This window comes from Neomonachus schauinslandi, chromosome 9, assembly GCF_002201575.2.
Source record: "Neomonachus schauinslandi chromosome 9, ASM220157v2, whole genome shotgun sequence".
Classification (NCBI taxonomy): Eukaryota; Metazoa; Chordata; class Mammalia; order Carnivora; family Phocidae; genus Neomonachus; species Neomonachus schauinslandi.
The window spans coordinates 48,121,427-48,137,562 of record NC_058411.1 but is presented as its reverse complement, the minus strand read 5'-3'; the positions used below and the strand labels follow the sequence as shown (position 1 = coordinate 48,137,562).

The window sequence follows — 16,136 nt, the reverse complement described above, 5'->3', positions numbered from 1 at the left end:
CGGACCAATAGGCAGCAGGCAGTGGGGGCCTGTCGTCTCCGGGCGCGTCCGGGAAGCTCCAACCAGCTGTCCAAGGGGCGGGCCGGAGGGGTGTGGGCCCGAGGGCCGCGGAGCTCCGCGGGCCAGTCGCGGGTTGTCAGAACGGTCGGCGCCGGAGTGGGGCGAGGCTACGTCGCTCGGTCTTGGCGGTCCGGGGCCCGCGTAAGCATGAGAGCTCAGAGGACGCAGGGCCGCTGGAGGCGCAGGTAACCAAGCGGGGGTGCGGTGGGGCCGCGGCGGGACTTCTTCCGGGACCCGTGCTGAATGGAAAGGACCGAGGCGACGCCGAGCCGCGGCTCCTAGCGGCGGGGCCGCTGCCCGAGCTGCAGCTGCCAGGCGAGGATGTGTGGAGCCCGGGCGGCGCGGGGGAACTGAGACCCTTCGGGCCCCTGGACTCCCGGGGTCCGGGATGAGTTAGCTGGGGCAGCCGCGGGGGCCAGTTCTGACTGCTACAGGCCAAAGCGACGGCCACCACCCGCCCGCCCCTTCTGTGCAGAAGCCGCTAGCTCCTTTTCGCGTCCGCCCGCCCGCTCTCCCTGCCCTGGAGACCATGAGGTTCCGCATCTATAAGCGGAAGGTGCTGATCCTGACGCTCGTGGTGGCCGCCTGCGGCTTCGTCCTCTGGAGCAGCAATGGGCGACAAAGGAAGAACGAGGCCCTCGCCCCGCCGCTGCTGGACGCCGAGCTCGCGCGAGGAGCGGGCGGCCGGGGTGGGGACCATTATGCTGTGTCCGTGGGCATCCGCCGGGTCTCCAACGAGTCGGCGGCTCCTCTGGTCCCGGCGGCCCCGCAGCCCGAGGCGGACAACCTGACGCTGCGGTACAGGTCCTTGGTGTACCAGCTGAACTTTGACCAGACGCTGAGGAATGTAGATAAGGCCGGCTCCTGGGCTCCCCGAGAGCTGGTGCTGGTGGTCCAGGTGCATAACCGGCCGGATTACCTCAGACTGCTGCTGGACTCACTCCGAAAAGCCCAGGGCATTGACAACGTCCTCGTCATCTTTAGCCATGACTTCTGGTCGACAGAGATCAATCAGCTGATCGCTGGGGTGGATTTCTGTCCGGTTCTGCAGGTGTTCTTTCCTTTCAGCATTCAGTTGTACCCCAGCGAGTTTCCAGGCAGCGACCCCAGAGATTGCCCCAGAGACCTGGAGAAGAATGCAGCGTTGAAGATGGGATGCATTAATGCTGAGTATCCCGACTCCTTTGGCCATTACAGGGAGGCCAAGTTCTCCCAAACCAAACACCATTGGTGGTGGAAGCTGCATTTTGTATGGGAAAGAGTCAAAATTCTTCGAGACTATGCTGGCCTCATACTTTTCCTAGAGGAGGATCACTACTTAGCCCCAGACTTTTACCATGTCTTTAAAAAGATGTGGAAGTTAAAGCAGGAAGAGTGTCCTGAGTGTGATGTTCTCTCCCTGGGGACCTATACGGCCATTCGCAGTTTCCATGGCATTGCTGACAAGGTAGATGTGAAAACTTGGAAATCCACAGAGCACAATATGGGTCTAGCCTTGACCCGGGGTGCATATCAGAAGCTGATCGAGTGCACAGACACTTTCTGTACTTATGATGATTATAACTGGGACTGGACTCTTCAATATTTAACTGTATCTTGTCTTCCAAAATTCTGGAAAGTGCTGGTTCCTCAAGTTCCTAGAATATTTCATGCTGGAGACTGTGGTATGCACCACAAGAAAACCTGTAGACCATCCACCCAGAGTGCCCAAATTGAGTCACTCTTAAATAATAACAAACAGTACTTGTTTCCAGAAACTCTAATTATCAGTGAGAAGTTTGTGGCAGCCATTTCCCCACCTAGGAAAAATGGAGGGTGGGGAGATATTAGGGACCATGAACTCTGTAAAAGTTATAGAAGACTGCAGTGAAAAATCACAATTACAAAAGCAAAAGTCACAGTCTTCTATTTTTGATATTTGTCCAAACAGAATATACAGTTGACTAAAAGGGTTTAGGAACTGGTTTCTGCTTTAATACGGAAAAAAAAAAAAAAAAAATTCTTGTAAAAGGTGTCCAAATATAGTAATCTTTTCCTTCTATGTCTGATTAAAATTTAAACACAAGTTTTCATTTTGGGAGTTGGGTTTTAAAGTTCAATCTGTATCTGCTAAAGGTAATCATTGTTAATTGGTAAAAGAAAAGAGGGGAAATTTTATTTAAATTGCATCTATTAATCTTTTTATCTGGAACTTTGTACACTTTTCCACTTTCAAAACTTATTTTAAGTACAGCAGACTTTATTTAAAACTGTCATAGCAGTAAAAAGTATTACAATGGAATTGTTAGTATTAATCGAACAAGCCCAATTTCACTCTTGACACGGTTACTAGGAAGGGATTGCTTCACTGGTTTTATAATTCAAAAGTTATGTTTGTTAAACACCCTATCAGAACAGACATTTTCAGTATTACAGATTCCTCTATTATTGTGTTAAGATTTGCCTGTGCTTTGGAACTTTCTTGGAACACACTTTCTTTTGGAATGTATTTGATAAGAAAGTTTAAACACTGTTTTCACCTCAATGTAGAAATACAGTGGGTTTTTTTTTTTCTTTTAGTGCTGCCAAAATAAAATACTCATTTTTGCATAAAAAGGTTCCTAATTATTTTGCAGAATAAATTTTGTTTACTCTTTACACCAAAATTCAGTGAAGGCATTCTAGAAGTTTTAAAGTTTACATTACATCTTCATGTGTACTATTTGTACATCATATAACTGAGTTTGAAATAAAGAAAACCCCACTCTGGACAATGCATTCCCTTTAGAAGAGACTGGCTTTCAAATTAGCCAAGCATAGATAATGAACAATAAAAAGCTGCTGTGTAAGTAAAATACAGACTAAATTGTTTTCAAAAGCCAGAAATGATAGAAAATTCAGTCATGCCAAAATGAAAATGTTCCAGTGCCAGCTGTAACTGAAATTATACTTGTTAAAAGGACATAGTAAATAATAGGAAACACGCTTAAAATTTATTCCATATTTAATGTGGAAGTTTCTCTTAATAGTATATAATTGCATTCAACCAGAAGTTACTCAGACACTAATTTCTGTGTAGACAGGACATCATTTCAGTCTAAGAAAATTGTGTATTAAATGGACAATTTTGAAATTATTTCATCAAATTAAGTCATATGGTTGACAAAATGCATGTGGTCGTTCTAGGTGGAACAAAAGAGATCTCTTGCTTTTATGAGCTATATTTTTATTACCCTCACAGCCCAGTTTGGTTCCAGATTTTATAGGGGCTCTAAATGTAAATCAGGATGAATTGCCAGGCTTTGTACTAGCTTTTGGTGCTCTGATCTGACTTTCACCAGTTCAAAGGACTAAAAAAATGAGTTAATTTCCAGGACTAAGGGAAGCCAGAGGTTTGAATTAGCTATTTTGAATGAGAAATAGATCAGATAAACTAGCTCATGGCTTTGGGGTCTGCACTTAGATCAACAAATATTTTCCTTTCTACATTTTCTTTCATGCTGTACTAAAAATTTTTGTGAGAAAAAAACCTATTCGATTTTCTCCTGGCCTCCAATATAAATATTAATAACTTAGCCACTGTTAAGATAAATTATCTGTTGCCCTTTTTAGCTATTACAAGAGAAACTGACTAGAAAACACTGGCTTTTTGGTTTGTTTTCATGTAATATAGTGAAGACAATTTTCCTATGGGAGCAAATTCCCAGATTTTTAATTGTTCTAAAATTCATAAATGTAGGGGTACCTAGCTGGCCCAGTTGGTGGAGTGTCTGACTATTGATCTCAGGGTTGTTAAGTTCGAGCCCCACATTTGGGTATAGAGATTACTTAAAAGCTTTTAAAAAAATTGATAAATGTATTCTATAAAACCAAGAAATGTTTTAACAACAGTAACTTCCAAAAACATCTTTTAAGTTGAATTTTAAAGGCATCACTAAATAACCTGTATAACTCTCTCTCTCTATATATATATAGTGTGTGTGTGTGTGTGACACACATAAAATACAGAGTTGAAGCAAAAATACTAAATTTCATTCAGTGTATTTGTATTATAATTGGATGGTTAATATTGGTTAGTAAAGTTCTAAGAATCTCTATTTCAAGCATAAATACATCCTATTTAGTGAAACCTAAAGGCATAGTTTGGAGATTCTACCCCTACCCACACACACATACTGATTAATTTCTAGTTAATTGCATTCTTGAAAATTACTTTTTGTAACAGACACAACTTAGTGAGTATTTACTTTGAAACTTTATTAAAGTAATGGTAAACAAAAGAAGCCAAAAACAAACAAGCAAATATATACAGGTTGTATTAAAACTAAATGTTTAACTGTCCGTTAGAAAAAATATACATCTATCAGAGGAATAACAAAAATCTCCATAATTAAGAAAACTTTGTATAAACTCTACATGCAAAAAAAAAATTCTCTCTAGTTTCCCCATTAGAATCAAAATTGCAAATTTTAATTTTATACTTTCTTGAATACTTTAAGATTGTAGTTAACAGAAAGATAATCTATTTTAAATCCAAAAAAATTTTACTTTTAAACTCTAAAATTATATAGAATTAGTCCAAGTCATATAGCAAAGAATTATGAAAACTGAATGCGCATTGAGTCACATGATCTTTAATAAACTGCACACTACCGTCCTGCATATTGGTTTCTTTTATGTTGTTAAGACCAGGTAAATTGTGAACTGTAGTTTTGTTTAGTAATGAAGATAGGTCATCTCCATCTAATTCTTTCTCTTCTGTTATCATTCGTTCTTTTAAGTCATCTTTTTCCTCATTTGAGTAAACAGGACTTTTTTCTTTTATAAATTCAGGTTCCATTTTTGACTCAGGTTGCTGAGACTTTCCAAACAGCATGTGAGAAACATCAAGAGACCCTTGTTGCAAGCATACAACTGAACCACAACTGTCTGTTTCTAGTACTTTAACTGCTGTAGATGAATCAGAATCAGTTGAGGTGGTAGGATGTTCTGTATTTTCTTTTTCAGTTAGATGACTTCCTTCAGCGCCTTTTTCTTCCCTTTCATGAAGCTGTTCAGAGTTACTACATTCTTGCAACTATGTCAAGAGAAACAACAAATTAAGAATCTTTGAAAAAAACAGAAAATTAAATTGTACTCTCTGGATATAGGTTTTTTTTTTTAATTTTTCTTTTTTTAAGTTTTTTTTTTTTTTTAATATATAATGCTTACAGATCTGCAAATAGGCTTCTGGGCTTCCCCCCTCAAAGTTATCTTCCAAATGCTGCCAGTTATTTTTTAACAATGCAGACAGTGCAAACCTGGCATTAATTCTTGATTAATTGCTTTCAATGACCCCTTATCTCCTTCAGAATAAAATAATCCTGGCCTACAAAACCCTTTAGTAGTCATTCTTTTTTCTTAAAAGATTTTATTTTGGGCGCCTGGGTGGCTCAGTTGGTTAAGCGGCTGCCTTCGGCTCGGGTCATGATCCTGGAGTCCCTGGATCGAGTCCCGCATCGGGCTCCCTGCTCGGCGGGGAGTCTGCTTCTCCCTCTGACCCTCCTCCCTCTCATGCTCTCTGTATCTCATTCTCTCTGTCTCAAATAAATAAATAAAATTTAAAAAAAAAAAAAAAAAAAAAAAAAGATTTTATTTTTATTTATTTGACAGAGAGACACAGCCAGAGAGGGAGCACAAGGAGGGGTAGAGGCAGAGGGAGAAGCAGGCTTCCCGCGGAGCAGGGAGCCCTATGCGGGACTCGATCCCAGGACCCTGGGATCATGATCCGAGCGGAAGGAAGGCAGACGCTTAACGACTGAGCCACCCAGGCGCCCCAGTAGTCAATTCTTAAAAGGACATTCTTTAATTTCTTGATTTTTCTTGAATTTCTGTGATTCTTCAAACCACTCTCCTCCCCAATTCATATGTAAATCAATTGTGCTAGTTACTAAATTATTTGTGTCCAATATTGAAGACTAAAAATAACCACACTTAAGGTTCAACTAGAAAGAATAAACAAACTGAATGACATAGCTCCATCCCATGGTTTGAGAGTCAAAAAGACTTGTTTGTCCCCGAACTCGTACTCAAACTCCCAAATGTTAGTTTTTTCCCTCTTCCTCAGTGGACAGTTATTTTGGCATTAAATGAGATATATGTGAAAATGAATGTCACAAAGTGTTTGGCACATAGTAAAATACATGCAAAAAAAGTCTTTACTCCTCTTAAGTCTTCCCAGCCATTATGTACATTTAATTTAAAGTTATGACATCAAGAAAGCAAAAATTAAGTTATCTGTCAGGCTTTAACCTTGTCCTAAATCACTACAGAGGCCACCAAATCCTTACCTTTGCATGAATTTGCATCTTACTATCAGTAACCTGAAGAACTTCAATTAATGGTGGGGTTAAGGACATTGTCTGATTAAATGGAGGGCTCAGGACCTCTTCAAGAACCTCATCAACATTTTCTTCATTGACAAACAGTCTTTCCTAAAATAAAATGAGAAAACATATTCTGCCTTATAGGTCATTTTTGACACAGTTGATCTAAGAACAGCTCATACAAGTGCTTACACACTTCAGGATTACACTTCTAAAATGTTTAATGTTACTCCTATGCTGTCTTGGCAGAAGAAAACAGTATTGTACGGAGCAGTAAGAATAGCAAGAGTATATACATATATCAGAAAAGACCCTAAAAGAAAAAAGTCTTAGTTCCTTCTCTAAGTCTCTGTTAACAGTCTGAGATAATCTTACTTAAAATGGTATTTTCCTTTCCTTTTTTCTCTTAATATTTTATAAGAATAACATCACCTCTAGGGCTATAAATGCAGTTGCTGCTATAAAATGTAATTTTAGAATACTTCCTAATGAGACAGCTAAGAAATATATATGACAGGACTTATTTAAATTTTGTGTGACCAGTTTGCCTTTTAGTTCTTGGCCAGGTAAGAGCCAAATATAATATTTAAGAGAAGTATATTCTGTTTTTGCACATTGAGATAATCCATTGTGACAGTAGCATATAGCTATTTATAAGAATGAGGTAGATTTCAAGAGGCTGACATGGAAAGATTTCCAAACTATAATTAGGAAGCACATAAATCACTTTTACCAGAATCCCAAACACAAAGCAACTTGTGCATATTCATGTCAAGTGAATACAGGTATATAGTTAGGGTGCTGAAGGGATAACCATATTTAAAATGCATAAAATCAGTTTAATGTTGCCCAAAATACTTTCATAAAAACAAATTTCCAAATAAACAGTTCATTATTTGGTCCAAATAGGAGGGCAAAATCAGAAAGAGACAAGTTTAAAGTTCCCTTATATTAAATAGTATTTAAACTTATGAATACCTACCATGAACGTTGGGTACAGAAAAATCTTATATTTGGAGTAATTTCCTTGCTATTATTTTAAAGTTCCAGAATAACTGTATTATAGAAACATCCCCCAATTAAAAGCATTTGTAAGGTTCCTGCCCCTGAAAGACACATTAATTGCACAAAAATACACCAAATACTTTTAGTCTTTAGTTAACCCAAGGAAAAATAATACTTATAATGGAAATGGTTATGATTAAAACAAAGTATTTGCATAAACTCACCTTATTCTAATGACTGATTTTACTCTAAAAGATACTGAATTTAGTGGTCCTAAAGCTCTAGGAAAATTTCCAGTGAATATTTAGGCTTTTATAAATCTATTTTATACTTGTTTATGTGTAAAGTAACAATTCTGACCTTGACAGTCACAAATCAGTCTAATTATTTTCATATGATGCATATAATATAATCATTATATATGTCTACCCACACATTACTCTTGTGATTTTAAAAAATTTTACTTTAATACTTAGACCCTAGTCCAGTGAAATGTAAAGAAAAATAACTGAATATAATGGTTCCATCAGCTTTAGCAAATGTGATGATTTAACAAAATAATTACAAATCTATTTCAAGCATCAAAGATATAAAACACAGTTGCCCTAATCCCATTTTGGTCTAGTTTCTTTGCTAAAATAATGTTAGCCTTCTAGAAAATCAGATTAAAATAATAGTCTTTAGTATTCTCTCAACTGCTTATCCATAAAACTTTCTTCCCAGTTGTTATTTTTATATTTATTAAAACAATTACAGGGGCACCTGGCTGGCTCAGTTGGAGGAACATGCAACTCTTTATCTCCGGAAGTGAGTTTGAGCTCCAGGACCAGGTAGAGGGGTAGAGATTAAGTAAATAAATTTTAAAAACAAATAGATAAATAAAACAATTACAGGAGAACGACTGCCCTTTCCTAAATTTCCCCCTTCTGATGATATAAACAGATAGTTTCATATTATATTCTCACAAAGTATCTTACCTCACCCTGGCTATTTATTTTACCATTTTGGGAGAGTTTCAAATTAACCACTTCTCACAGAAGATACCCCTCTTAAAATATGTCTTATTAGCAAATATCTAGGAAAATCATAGGGAAGAAATGAAAATTTCTGGCAAGTTAAAACCCAAGGCTAAAAACTTAATTTTCAGTATATAATCTGCAACTAGTTTTATTTCTGGGAATTTAACCCTTGAATTTGTTAAAAGCTAAAAAAAAATTACATGTAAAACTGATACATACCTCAATGAAAACCACCAATTGTTAATTTATGAGTTTAAAATTTTCCTTAGAACTTAAAATTTTACAAAGTTTTTTAAAAAAATTATCAATAGGGGCAGGCATGTGAGTGGCTCAGCCAGTTGAGGAACCCACTCTTGATTTAGCTCATGTCATGGTCTCCGGTCCTGGGATGAGCCCAGTGTATGCTCCCGCTCAGTGGGGAAGTCTGCTTCTCTCTCTCTCTCCTTCTGCCCCTCACCTACTTAAGTCAATAAATAAATAAATAAATAAATAAATAAATCTTTTTAAAAAATTGTCAGTTATACTGGAGTACTGAATCTGAAATTCAAGAACCTCAATAACCTAAGAAGTATAGTAGCAACTACAATCGAACACACTATTCATGAAAATTATGTCCTCAGTAAACTAGGTAATGCTCAGCCCCAAGTTCCAGAGTACCTGCCCACAAGAGGTGTAGCTGATCTTGATGTTCACTCTAACAAATATTTATATAGTTGATCTTTCAACAGCAGGGGCTTAGGGGACACTTCCCTCCTCTCCACCCTTCCCCCCTCCCCCCCCCCCGTTGAAAAATCAACCTCCAACTTTTGACTCCTCCAAAGCTTAACTACTAGTAGCCTACTGTTGACTGGAAGCCTTACCTATAACATAAACAGCCCATTAACTAATATTTTATGTTGTATTATATACTATATTCTTATAATGTAAACTAGAGAAAAAAATGTTTTTAAGAAAATCATTAGAGAAAATACATTTATAGTATTATACTGTATTTATCAAAAAAGATCTGCTTATAAGTGAATCCAGGCAGATCCAACCTGTGTTGTTCAAGGGTCAATTATAAAAGCGGGATGGAATATTTCAAATATAAGAGTCTAGAAAGAACTGTTACCTCCAAAGAATCCTTGTTTAAACCATAATACCACTCTCTCCAATGTCCATAGCACTCTGGCGATTTAGCCAGTTCTATCACTGCATTGTTTGAAGAAATACTAGTCACAGGTTCTTTGGTACTCAATTTATTCTCCGGAGCAAATTGCAAAAAGAAGGAATAATAAACTAAGTCTTGGGTGGAGAAGCCTAATTTGTACCGGAAGGGGCTCACATCCCCTTGAAGACTTTGCGGTTGGATCCGAGGCACTTGAATTAGCAGAGTCAGGGATTCTTCATCCTGATTACAATGCAAAGGAGGACACAAAGGTTCCTTGCTGCCGGTCCCGGGACCACCCATGGCTCGATCTGAGGGCTCCCGGCCCGCGCCTTCCCCGATCACTCGCGTCTCAACGCCGAGGTCTCCACGAGCACTCTCTCTTCCTGCAGAAGAACCCCTGTCAAGGTCCCCAGATGAAGTACCAGGGGAGCCTCCTCCACCGTCCCCAGGTGAGTTCCCTGCTACGGTAGGCGGCTCCTCCTCGATGCCCGTTGTCCACACCGCTTGCTCGTCCAAGTCCTGCTCCTCGGGCTCGGAGACGAGCTCCTCCGCAGCGGCGGCTGGGGTGGTGATCCTGGCGTCCGCAGCCCCGGGTGGCCTGGGATCCGGGCCACCGTCACCCGCACAACCCCCTACCGGGCTCATCTCCCCCTTGCGAGCGGAAGCGCAGGTCGCGCCGTCAGTTCCGGACATGCAGACGGACTCTTCCGGCGCCACGGCGGGTTCCTGGCGCGCGGGGGGCAGCGCCACAGGAAGCGTGACCACCAGCTGTCGCCGGGCCTTGTTGAACTGCGCCTTGCCGCGGCTGTCGTCCACTGGGTACGGGAGCGAGAGCCGCAGCCGGTAGTCGGGTTTCCTTGAGTCGAGGCACAGCCGCTTTCCCGACACCTCCAGCGCCGCCTGCTCGGCCGAGCGCAACAGCGGCAGCTCGATGGTGACCACCAGCTCCCGGGGCACCGGGCTGGGGGCCGAGTCCCGGGAGCAGCGGTAATCCTGGAGGTCCACGTGGTGGCGCTGCACCACGCTGTAGCGAGGCTCTGTGGGGGCGGGCTGCAGGACCGCCTCCGGAGGAGAGGGCGCCTGGGGTCGGGGGACCACTGAGTTTCCGGCCGCCGCAGGGCACCGGTAGGGGTAGGGGAAATCGGGGAGAGGGCTCTCCGGCTCCTCCTCGGGCCGGGCCGGGACGCCCCCGGGAAGGGGCGTGCGCAGCACAGCGGCCTCCTGAGTCCCCTTGTACTTGATCTTCAGGGTCTTGGCATTCCTGCGGTCCAGCTTCACGCCGAACTGCTTCTCGACGGCCTCCAGTGCCGTGGCGTCCAGCATCTGGCGGAAGCGCTGGTGGCGCCGGGCCAGCGCGAGCGCGTCTGGGTGGAAGACCACGTCGTAGACCGTGTAGCGGGTGCCTCGGCCCCCCGCGTACTCGCGGCCGGGAGCCAGGCTGTAGGGCAGGGACCACTGGCTACCGGCCGCCGCGCCCCTGGGGCCCGGTCGGCTGCTGGGCGCGCCCACCAGCGCGTTGCTGCACACGTTCACGAAGCAGCGGCGCGCCCCGTCGAGGCTAGTGCGCAGTACGTGACCCGGCTGCGGGTGCACGAACCGCACGTCCACTCCGCGCTCACGCTCCAGCGCGGTGATCTCCGCCTCGTAGCGCCGCCGGTTCTCCGGGTCCGTGAGCTCCTCGGCGTACTCGGTGAACATTCGCCGGAACTCCGGGTCCTGGAAGGCTGAGGTGAGCCGCTGGACCTCCTCTCCGCTCAGGTCCAAGTCCTCCAGCGGCGAAGAGGCTGCCGCCTTGGCCATGCTGCCCCGCGGCTCCTAGCCCTCGGGCGGGAGGAGATGGACCCGAGACCAGGTGGGTGGGACGCGCCGTGGAGTCGCTGGTCTGCGGAGAGTGGGGCGGTCCAGTTCGGTAACCGCCAGAGAACTGAGCCTGGGGCAGCGCGTGGTCGTTGCCATAGTGACACCGCCACCAGCCGGGAGGAGGGGCAGGACTTGGAGCCGGCTGGTGGAAGCGCCACAGATAGCCTCTTAGTTCCTTCAGATCAACCCACTACGCCACATACTGCCTTTTTAGATGCCTGTGCCATGGGGCAATTACTTCTGCAGAATAACGGTCACAATAATTGTAATTTCTAGCATTTATGTACGTTATCGTATTCACAAGCTGTAATTCAAGTTTAAGCTTATTGTACACTTTTTACTTTACCAAACCGACATTTCAGTTTTCTGGACATTTCACCATAAAGTTTGCCCTATGACAACTCACATTTGGGGCAAGAGCTATGGGCAGGTTATTCATAAATACCTAATGATCAATAAGCATACAGGACTTTTTATTTTTAGTTTCTTATTTTTTTTTTTATTTAGTAATCTCTACACTCAACCTAGGGTTGAAACTCAGGACCCCGAGATCAAGAGTCGCATGCTCCTCTGACTGAGCCAGCCAGGCCCCCCAGGACTTTAACAGTAAAAATGCGAATGTAAGATCCCAAATATTACCTATCAAAATGGCAAAGGCTGTTTTTACAATTACTGTATTTCCTTGGGGTGGTAGTAAAACCTTTCTAGAGAGTAGTTTGGTAGCTGTATAAAAGCCTTTAGAAGGTACATACTCTTTTCATCCAGCAATTCTAAGAGCGTGCTCAAAGCAACATTTCCCATGATTGTAAAGGTTTGGGAAGAATCCAAGAATTCAACAGTGGGACTGGGCGAGCAGATTTTGCTATAGCCATACAGTGGGATTTTATGCATTCAAAAGTGATGTTATAGAATAATATTTATTGACTAAGGTAGTTACTAATTTGTAGTTGTTAAATCCAGTGATTGTTCTTCTGTTCTCATTTTGTTGAAACTTTCATCAACATTTAACACAGCTGATGTTGGCATTACCTCAGTGACAAGACACTTCACAGATTTCTCTCCTACCTCATCAGACACTTAACATTATATAGTCTGTTTTGCAAGTGTTTGCCTCTGTTCCACTTGTAAGTGGAAATGCCTCAAGGCTGGGATCCTGTCTCTTCTCCATTTACATTCTCTCCACAAATATTTTTACACTCACAAATACCAGACATATATAGGTTCTGAATTCCAAACTTGTATGTCCAGTTGCCCATTTGAGGTCTCCATTTCAATGATTTAATGCTTATGTCCTTCAGATTTGAAATGACCAAAAATCTAACTCCTTTACCTCTGCCCTCATCTTATGATCTCTTGGCTGTATTCAAAACAGTTGACTGCCCCTCTTGAAATACACTTTACTCTTGGTTTGAAGAACTCCATGCTCTCCCATTTTCCTCCTCCTTTGCTTGTTCCTTTCCCGCCTGTCCTCTAAATGTAGGAGTCACCCAGAGTCTGTTCATCAGACTACTTACCTAATCGTATTCCTTCCCAGATGATCCTAATCAAGCTCACAGCTTTAAATGCCATCTAAGTTTAGATTCATTCTTTCAACAGATATTTATTGCACACTTGCTGCACCTACTACTTATATAAGTAAGGGACTGTTCCAGGCACTGGATGGGACAAAACAAAATCACTGTGTTCCAAGGATGTGAAGCAACTGGCACTCTCGTATGCTGGACGTATCTATTGGGTCAGTTACTTTGGAAAATTTTTGTTGACTGTAATGTATATCTCATAACTAAGAAATTCTACTCCTAGATATATATCCAATAGAAACACATATCCCTGGGCGCCTGGGTGGCTCAGTTGGTTAAGCGACTGCCTTCGGCTCAGGTCATGATCCTGGAGTCCCGGGATCGAGTCCCGCATCGGGCTCCCTGCTCGGAAGGGAGCCTGCTTCTCCCTCTGACCCTCCCCCCTCTCATGTGCTCTCTGTCTCTCATTCTCTCTGTCTCAAATAAATAAATAAAATCTTAAAAAAAAAAAAAGACATATACTAGAATTTGCATATTTATAATAGCAGTATTTGCAATAGATAAACAGTAGAAACTACTCAAGTTTCCATCAATAGTAGAATGGACAAATAAAAAGTATATCCACACAATGGACATGAATGAACAATGTGAATAAATGTTACTAACAAGGTTGTATGAAAGAAACCACGTCCAGATTCCTTACTTGCGTCTACAAGTATGAATGGAATCCATATGATTCCATTCTACAATAGGCAAAGCTTGGCAAAATGAATCTCACTGCTAGAAACCAGGCTAGTGATTGTCCTTTCGAGGGGGAGTGGGGTGTTGTGATTGGAGGGGAGCAGGAGTGAGCTTCTGGGGTGAGGGGTAGTGTTCTGATTCTTAATCTTGGTATTGCTAACAGGATGTGCAGTTTGTGAAAATTCATTGAGCTGTACATTGACGATAGGGGACTTTATGTATGTTATCTTATACTTGAATTGAAAAGTTTTTTAATGTACTTGTAAAAAAAAAAATCCGTGCCTTCATGGATCTCATGTGGGTTGAGACGAGTGACTCCAAAATTTTATCTCCAGTCACACCTAACCTCTGAGCTCTAGGCTCATGCCACTACCTACCAGATACCTCCACTTGGATGTGTGACAGGCATCTCCAAATAGAAAAAAAAATTTTTTTAAGATTTTATTTTTAAGTAATCTCTACACCCAACGTGGGGCTCAAACTCACAGCCCCAAGATCAAGAGTTGCACATTCCACTGACTGAACGCCAGCCAGTCACCCATCCAAACAGAAATCTTGATTTTTTTTTCCCTCTCAAACCTGTTATTTCCCCAGTCTCAGTAAACAGTACTGTCCACCCAGCTGCTTAAGCCTGAAACCTAAGTGTAATCTTTGATTCCTCTTACCCCCACTCTGCACCACTGTTCAGTTACCAAGGCCTGTGGTCTCTTCTTACACACCCCGAATACACCCACTTCTTTCCATTTCTGGTCTGAGCCACTGCATCATCTCCATCGCAGACTTCTGCAGTAGCTTCCTGACTGGTCTCTTCAGCTCTTCCCTTCTTACAATCTCTTCTCCACACAGTAACCTTAGTGATCTTGAAAACCAGATCTGCTGAATGCCTTTCAGGAGCCCCACGTCCAGATTCCTTACTTGCGTCTACAAGGCCATTATGCCTTGATCCGTAGCCCTCTCCATACTCAGCCCCTGGATCATTACACCTCGGCCTCCATGGCAGGACACCCTTGCTCCTGGGTAGCCTGTGCTGCTGGTTGAACATGGTGTGTGAGGGCCTCCATTGCACAGAAAACACACGAATGTGCACAGGGTCAGTACTGAAACATTCCATCTTAATTTTACCCTGCCTGCTCTGAGCGGTCCCCACCACTATAAGAGGACATAGTAAATTCCACAATCGTTTTTGGTGAATGATTGGGACTCAACTCATCTTACTTAATAGGTATATTTTACAGAACACCGGATTAAGTTCCTGTGCTTATCAGGCAGAGAAAGCAATTCATGGGCACAATTCAGTCTGTAATCATGTCTTCCTTAGTGCAGACTGTAATTTAAATCACTGGTGATTGAAAAGTCAGGATGCTTTACCTGAAAATTCAGATTTCCCCAGAATGGCCAGCTAGGCTCGGCCACCCACGTGGCTACAGCTGGCTGGTGCGGACGGCGGCAGGTGCGGCCGTTAGGTGCACCTGTGTGTTCCAGTCGCACTTCCTGTGGTTTCCCCACATGAGACCAAATGTTGCTTTTCTCACAGCAGAGAAATCTTACCCACGCCTGTCTCCTTGTGTGATCTACGTGGCCCCTGTTCATGACAGTGCCTCAGACCCAGACTTCTGGCAGTGAGCCAGCCACGCTCCAGCTGATTAAGCACCCAAGTCAGGGAGCACACCACCTCTCTGCTTTTCCCCCAGACAGAGGCGCAGGATACCCTTTCAGTGCTGCTCCCCTGCTGCCCCATCTTTCAGACTTCTGCTTTGCATTTCTGGACGATGAGGATTGCCACCCGGTTCTAGTTCCAGTCTTGTTCTAACACGTGTTTGGTTCTGGCAACGTACCTGCTCGTAGTTAACTGCCTTGCTTCACTTCACCTTGCTAAGTCCTAAATGCACCCTGTCTTTCTAGCCACTAAATGTAAAAAGATCTCAAAAAGCTCATCTTATAGAAGCAAATGAATGAGGGAACACTTTGTATGAGTTTCCATTTATAACTTCCTACTCGTCGTCATTCCTATGTAGCTCTGGTTCTCATAACTGGACCAACAGCCTTGCAGTGTTTATTTCACTACCACTTTCAAAGCCCAGATTATAAATTTTCCAAGCAATATAGCTTTTGAACTTATGCCTTAATTTCATCTTTAACTTTTTCTAGGCTATTCTTGAAATTAAAGCTAAATCGTGCTCTTCTAACATCAGGCCTCTACTAACCTTCTCCCCAAATTTTCCATCTTCAAACCACTTCTCAAACTGCCACTTCACCCTTAACTACTAATTCACTTACCACTACATTCAGATAAAATTTCATTGAGGAATTTTCCCTTCAGTATGTCATTTTTATTTTTTATCAGTCTCTCTTCCCCAAAAAGCTAATTTTCTTTCAAAGAAATGTCTTCCATTCTAGGCTTTTTGTAATATTAAGATTACTCCTACATTTGAAACAT

The 16,136-nt window shown here is 42.7% G+C and overlaps 2 protein-coding genes across 3 annotated transcripts; one reads left to right on the top strand and one right to left on the bottom strand.

Annotated features, from left to right (window-relative positions):
• The first annotated feature begins 55 nt into the window (after nucleotides 1-55).
• On the top strand, nucleotides 56-2,650 carry MGAT2 (alpha-1,6-mannosyl-glycoprotein 2-beta-N-acetylglucosaminyltransferase). Its single transcript, XM_021701413.2, has one exon. It carries the CDS (start codon nucleotides 590-592, stop codon nucleotides 1,928-1,930), a length of 1,341 nt encoding a protein of 446 aa, XP_021557088.1. The 5' UTR covers nucleotides 56-589; the 3' UTR covers nucleotides 1,931-2,650.
• A 1,637-nt stretch (nucleotides 2,651-4,287) lies between these two features.
• DNAAF2 (dynein axonemal assembly factor 2) lies at nucleotides 4,288-11,378 on the bottom strand. Of its 2 annotated transcripts, XM_021701457.2 has the most exons (3): nucleotides 9,540-11,378; nucleotides 6,369-6,512; nucleotides 4,288-5,116 (listed from the first exon to the last, which is right to left on the bottom strand). In XM_021701457.2, the coding sequence occupies exons 1-3, from the start codon at nucleotides 11,376-11,378 to the stop codon at nucleotides 4,613-4,615; spliced, it is 2,487 nt and encodes an 828-aa protein (XP_021557132.1). In that variant the 3' UTR covers nucleotides 4,288-4,612. The 2 variants fall into 2 exon arrangements, with proteins under 2 accessions (XP_021557132.1, XP_044773996.1); XM_044918061.1 differs by lacking the exon at nucleotides 6,369-6,512.
• Nucleotides 11,379-16,136: the final 4,758 nt, after the last annotated feature.

What these genes read in the sequence shown, in the direction of transcription:
- DNAAF2 (XM_021701457.2), bottom strand. Translation starts at nt 11,378, where the DNA reads ATGGCCAAGGCGGCAGCCTCTTCGCCGCTGGAGGACTTGGACCTGAGC. An exon ending in TAAACAAGGATTCTTTGGAG is followed by an intron (nt 6,513 to 9,539) that starts GTAACAGTTCTT and finishes ATTTTATTTTAG; the next exon opens with GAAAGACTGTTTGTCAATGA. An exon ending in AGATGCAAATTCATGCAAAG is followed by an intron (nt 5,117 to 6,368) that starts GTAAGGATTTGG and finishes CTCTTGACATAG; the next exon opens with TTGCAAGAATGTAGTAACTC.
- MGAT2 (XM_021701413.2), top strand. Translation starts at nt 590, where the DNA reads ATGAGGTTCCGCATCTATAAGCGGAAGGTGCTGATCCTGACGCTCGTG.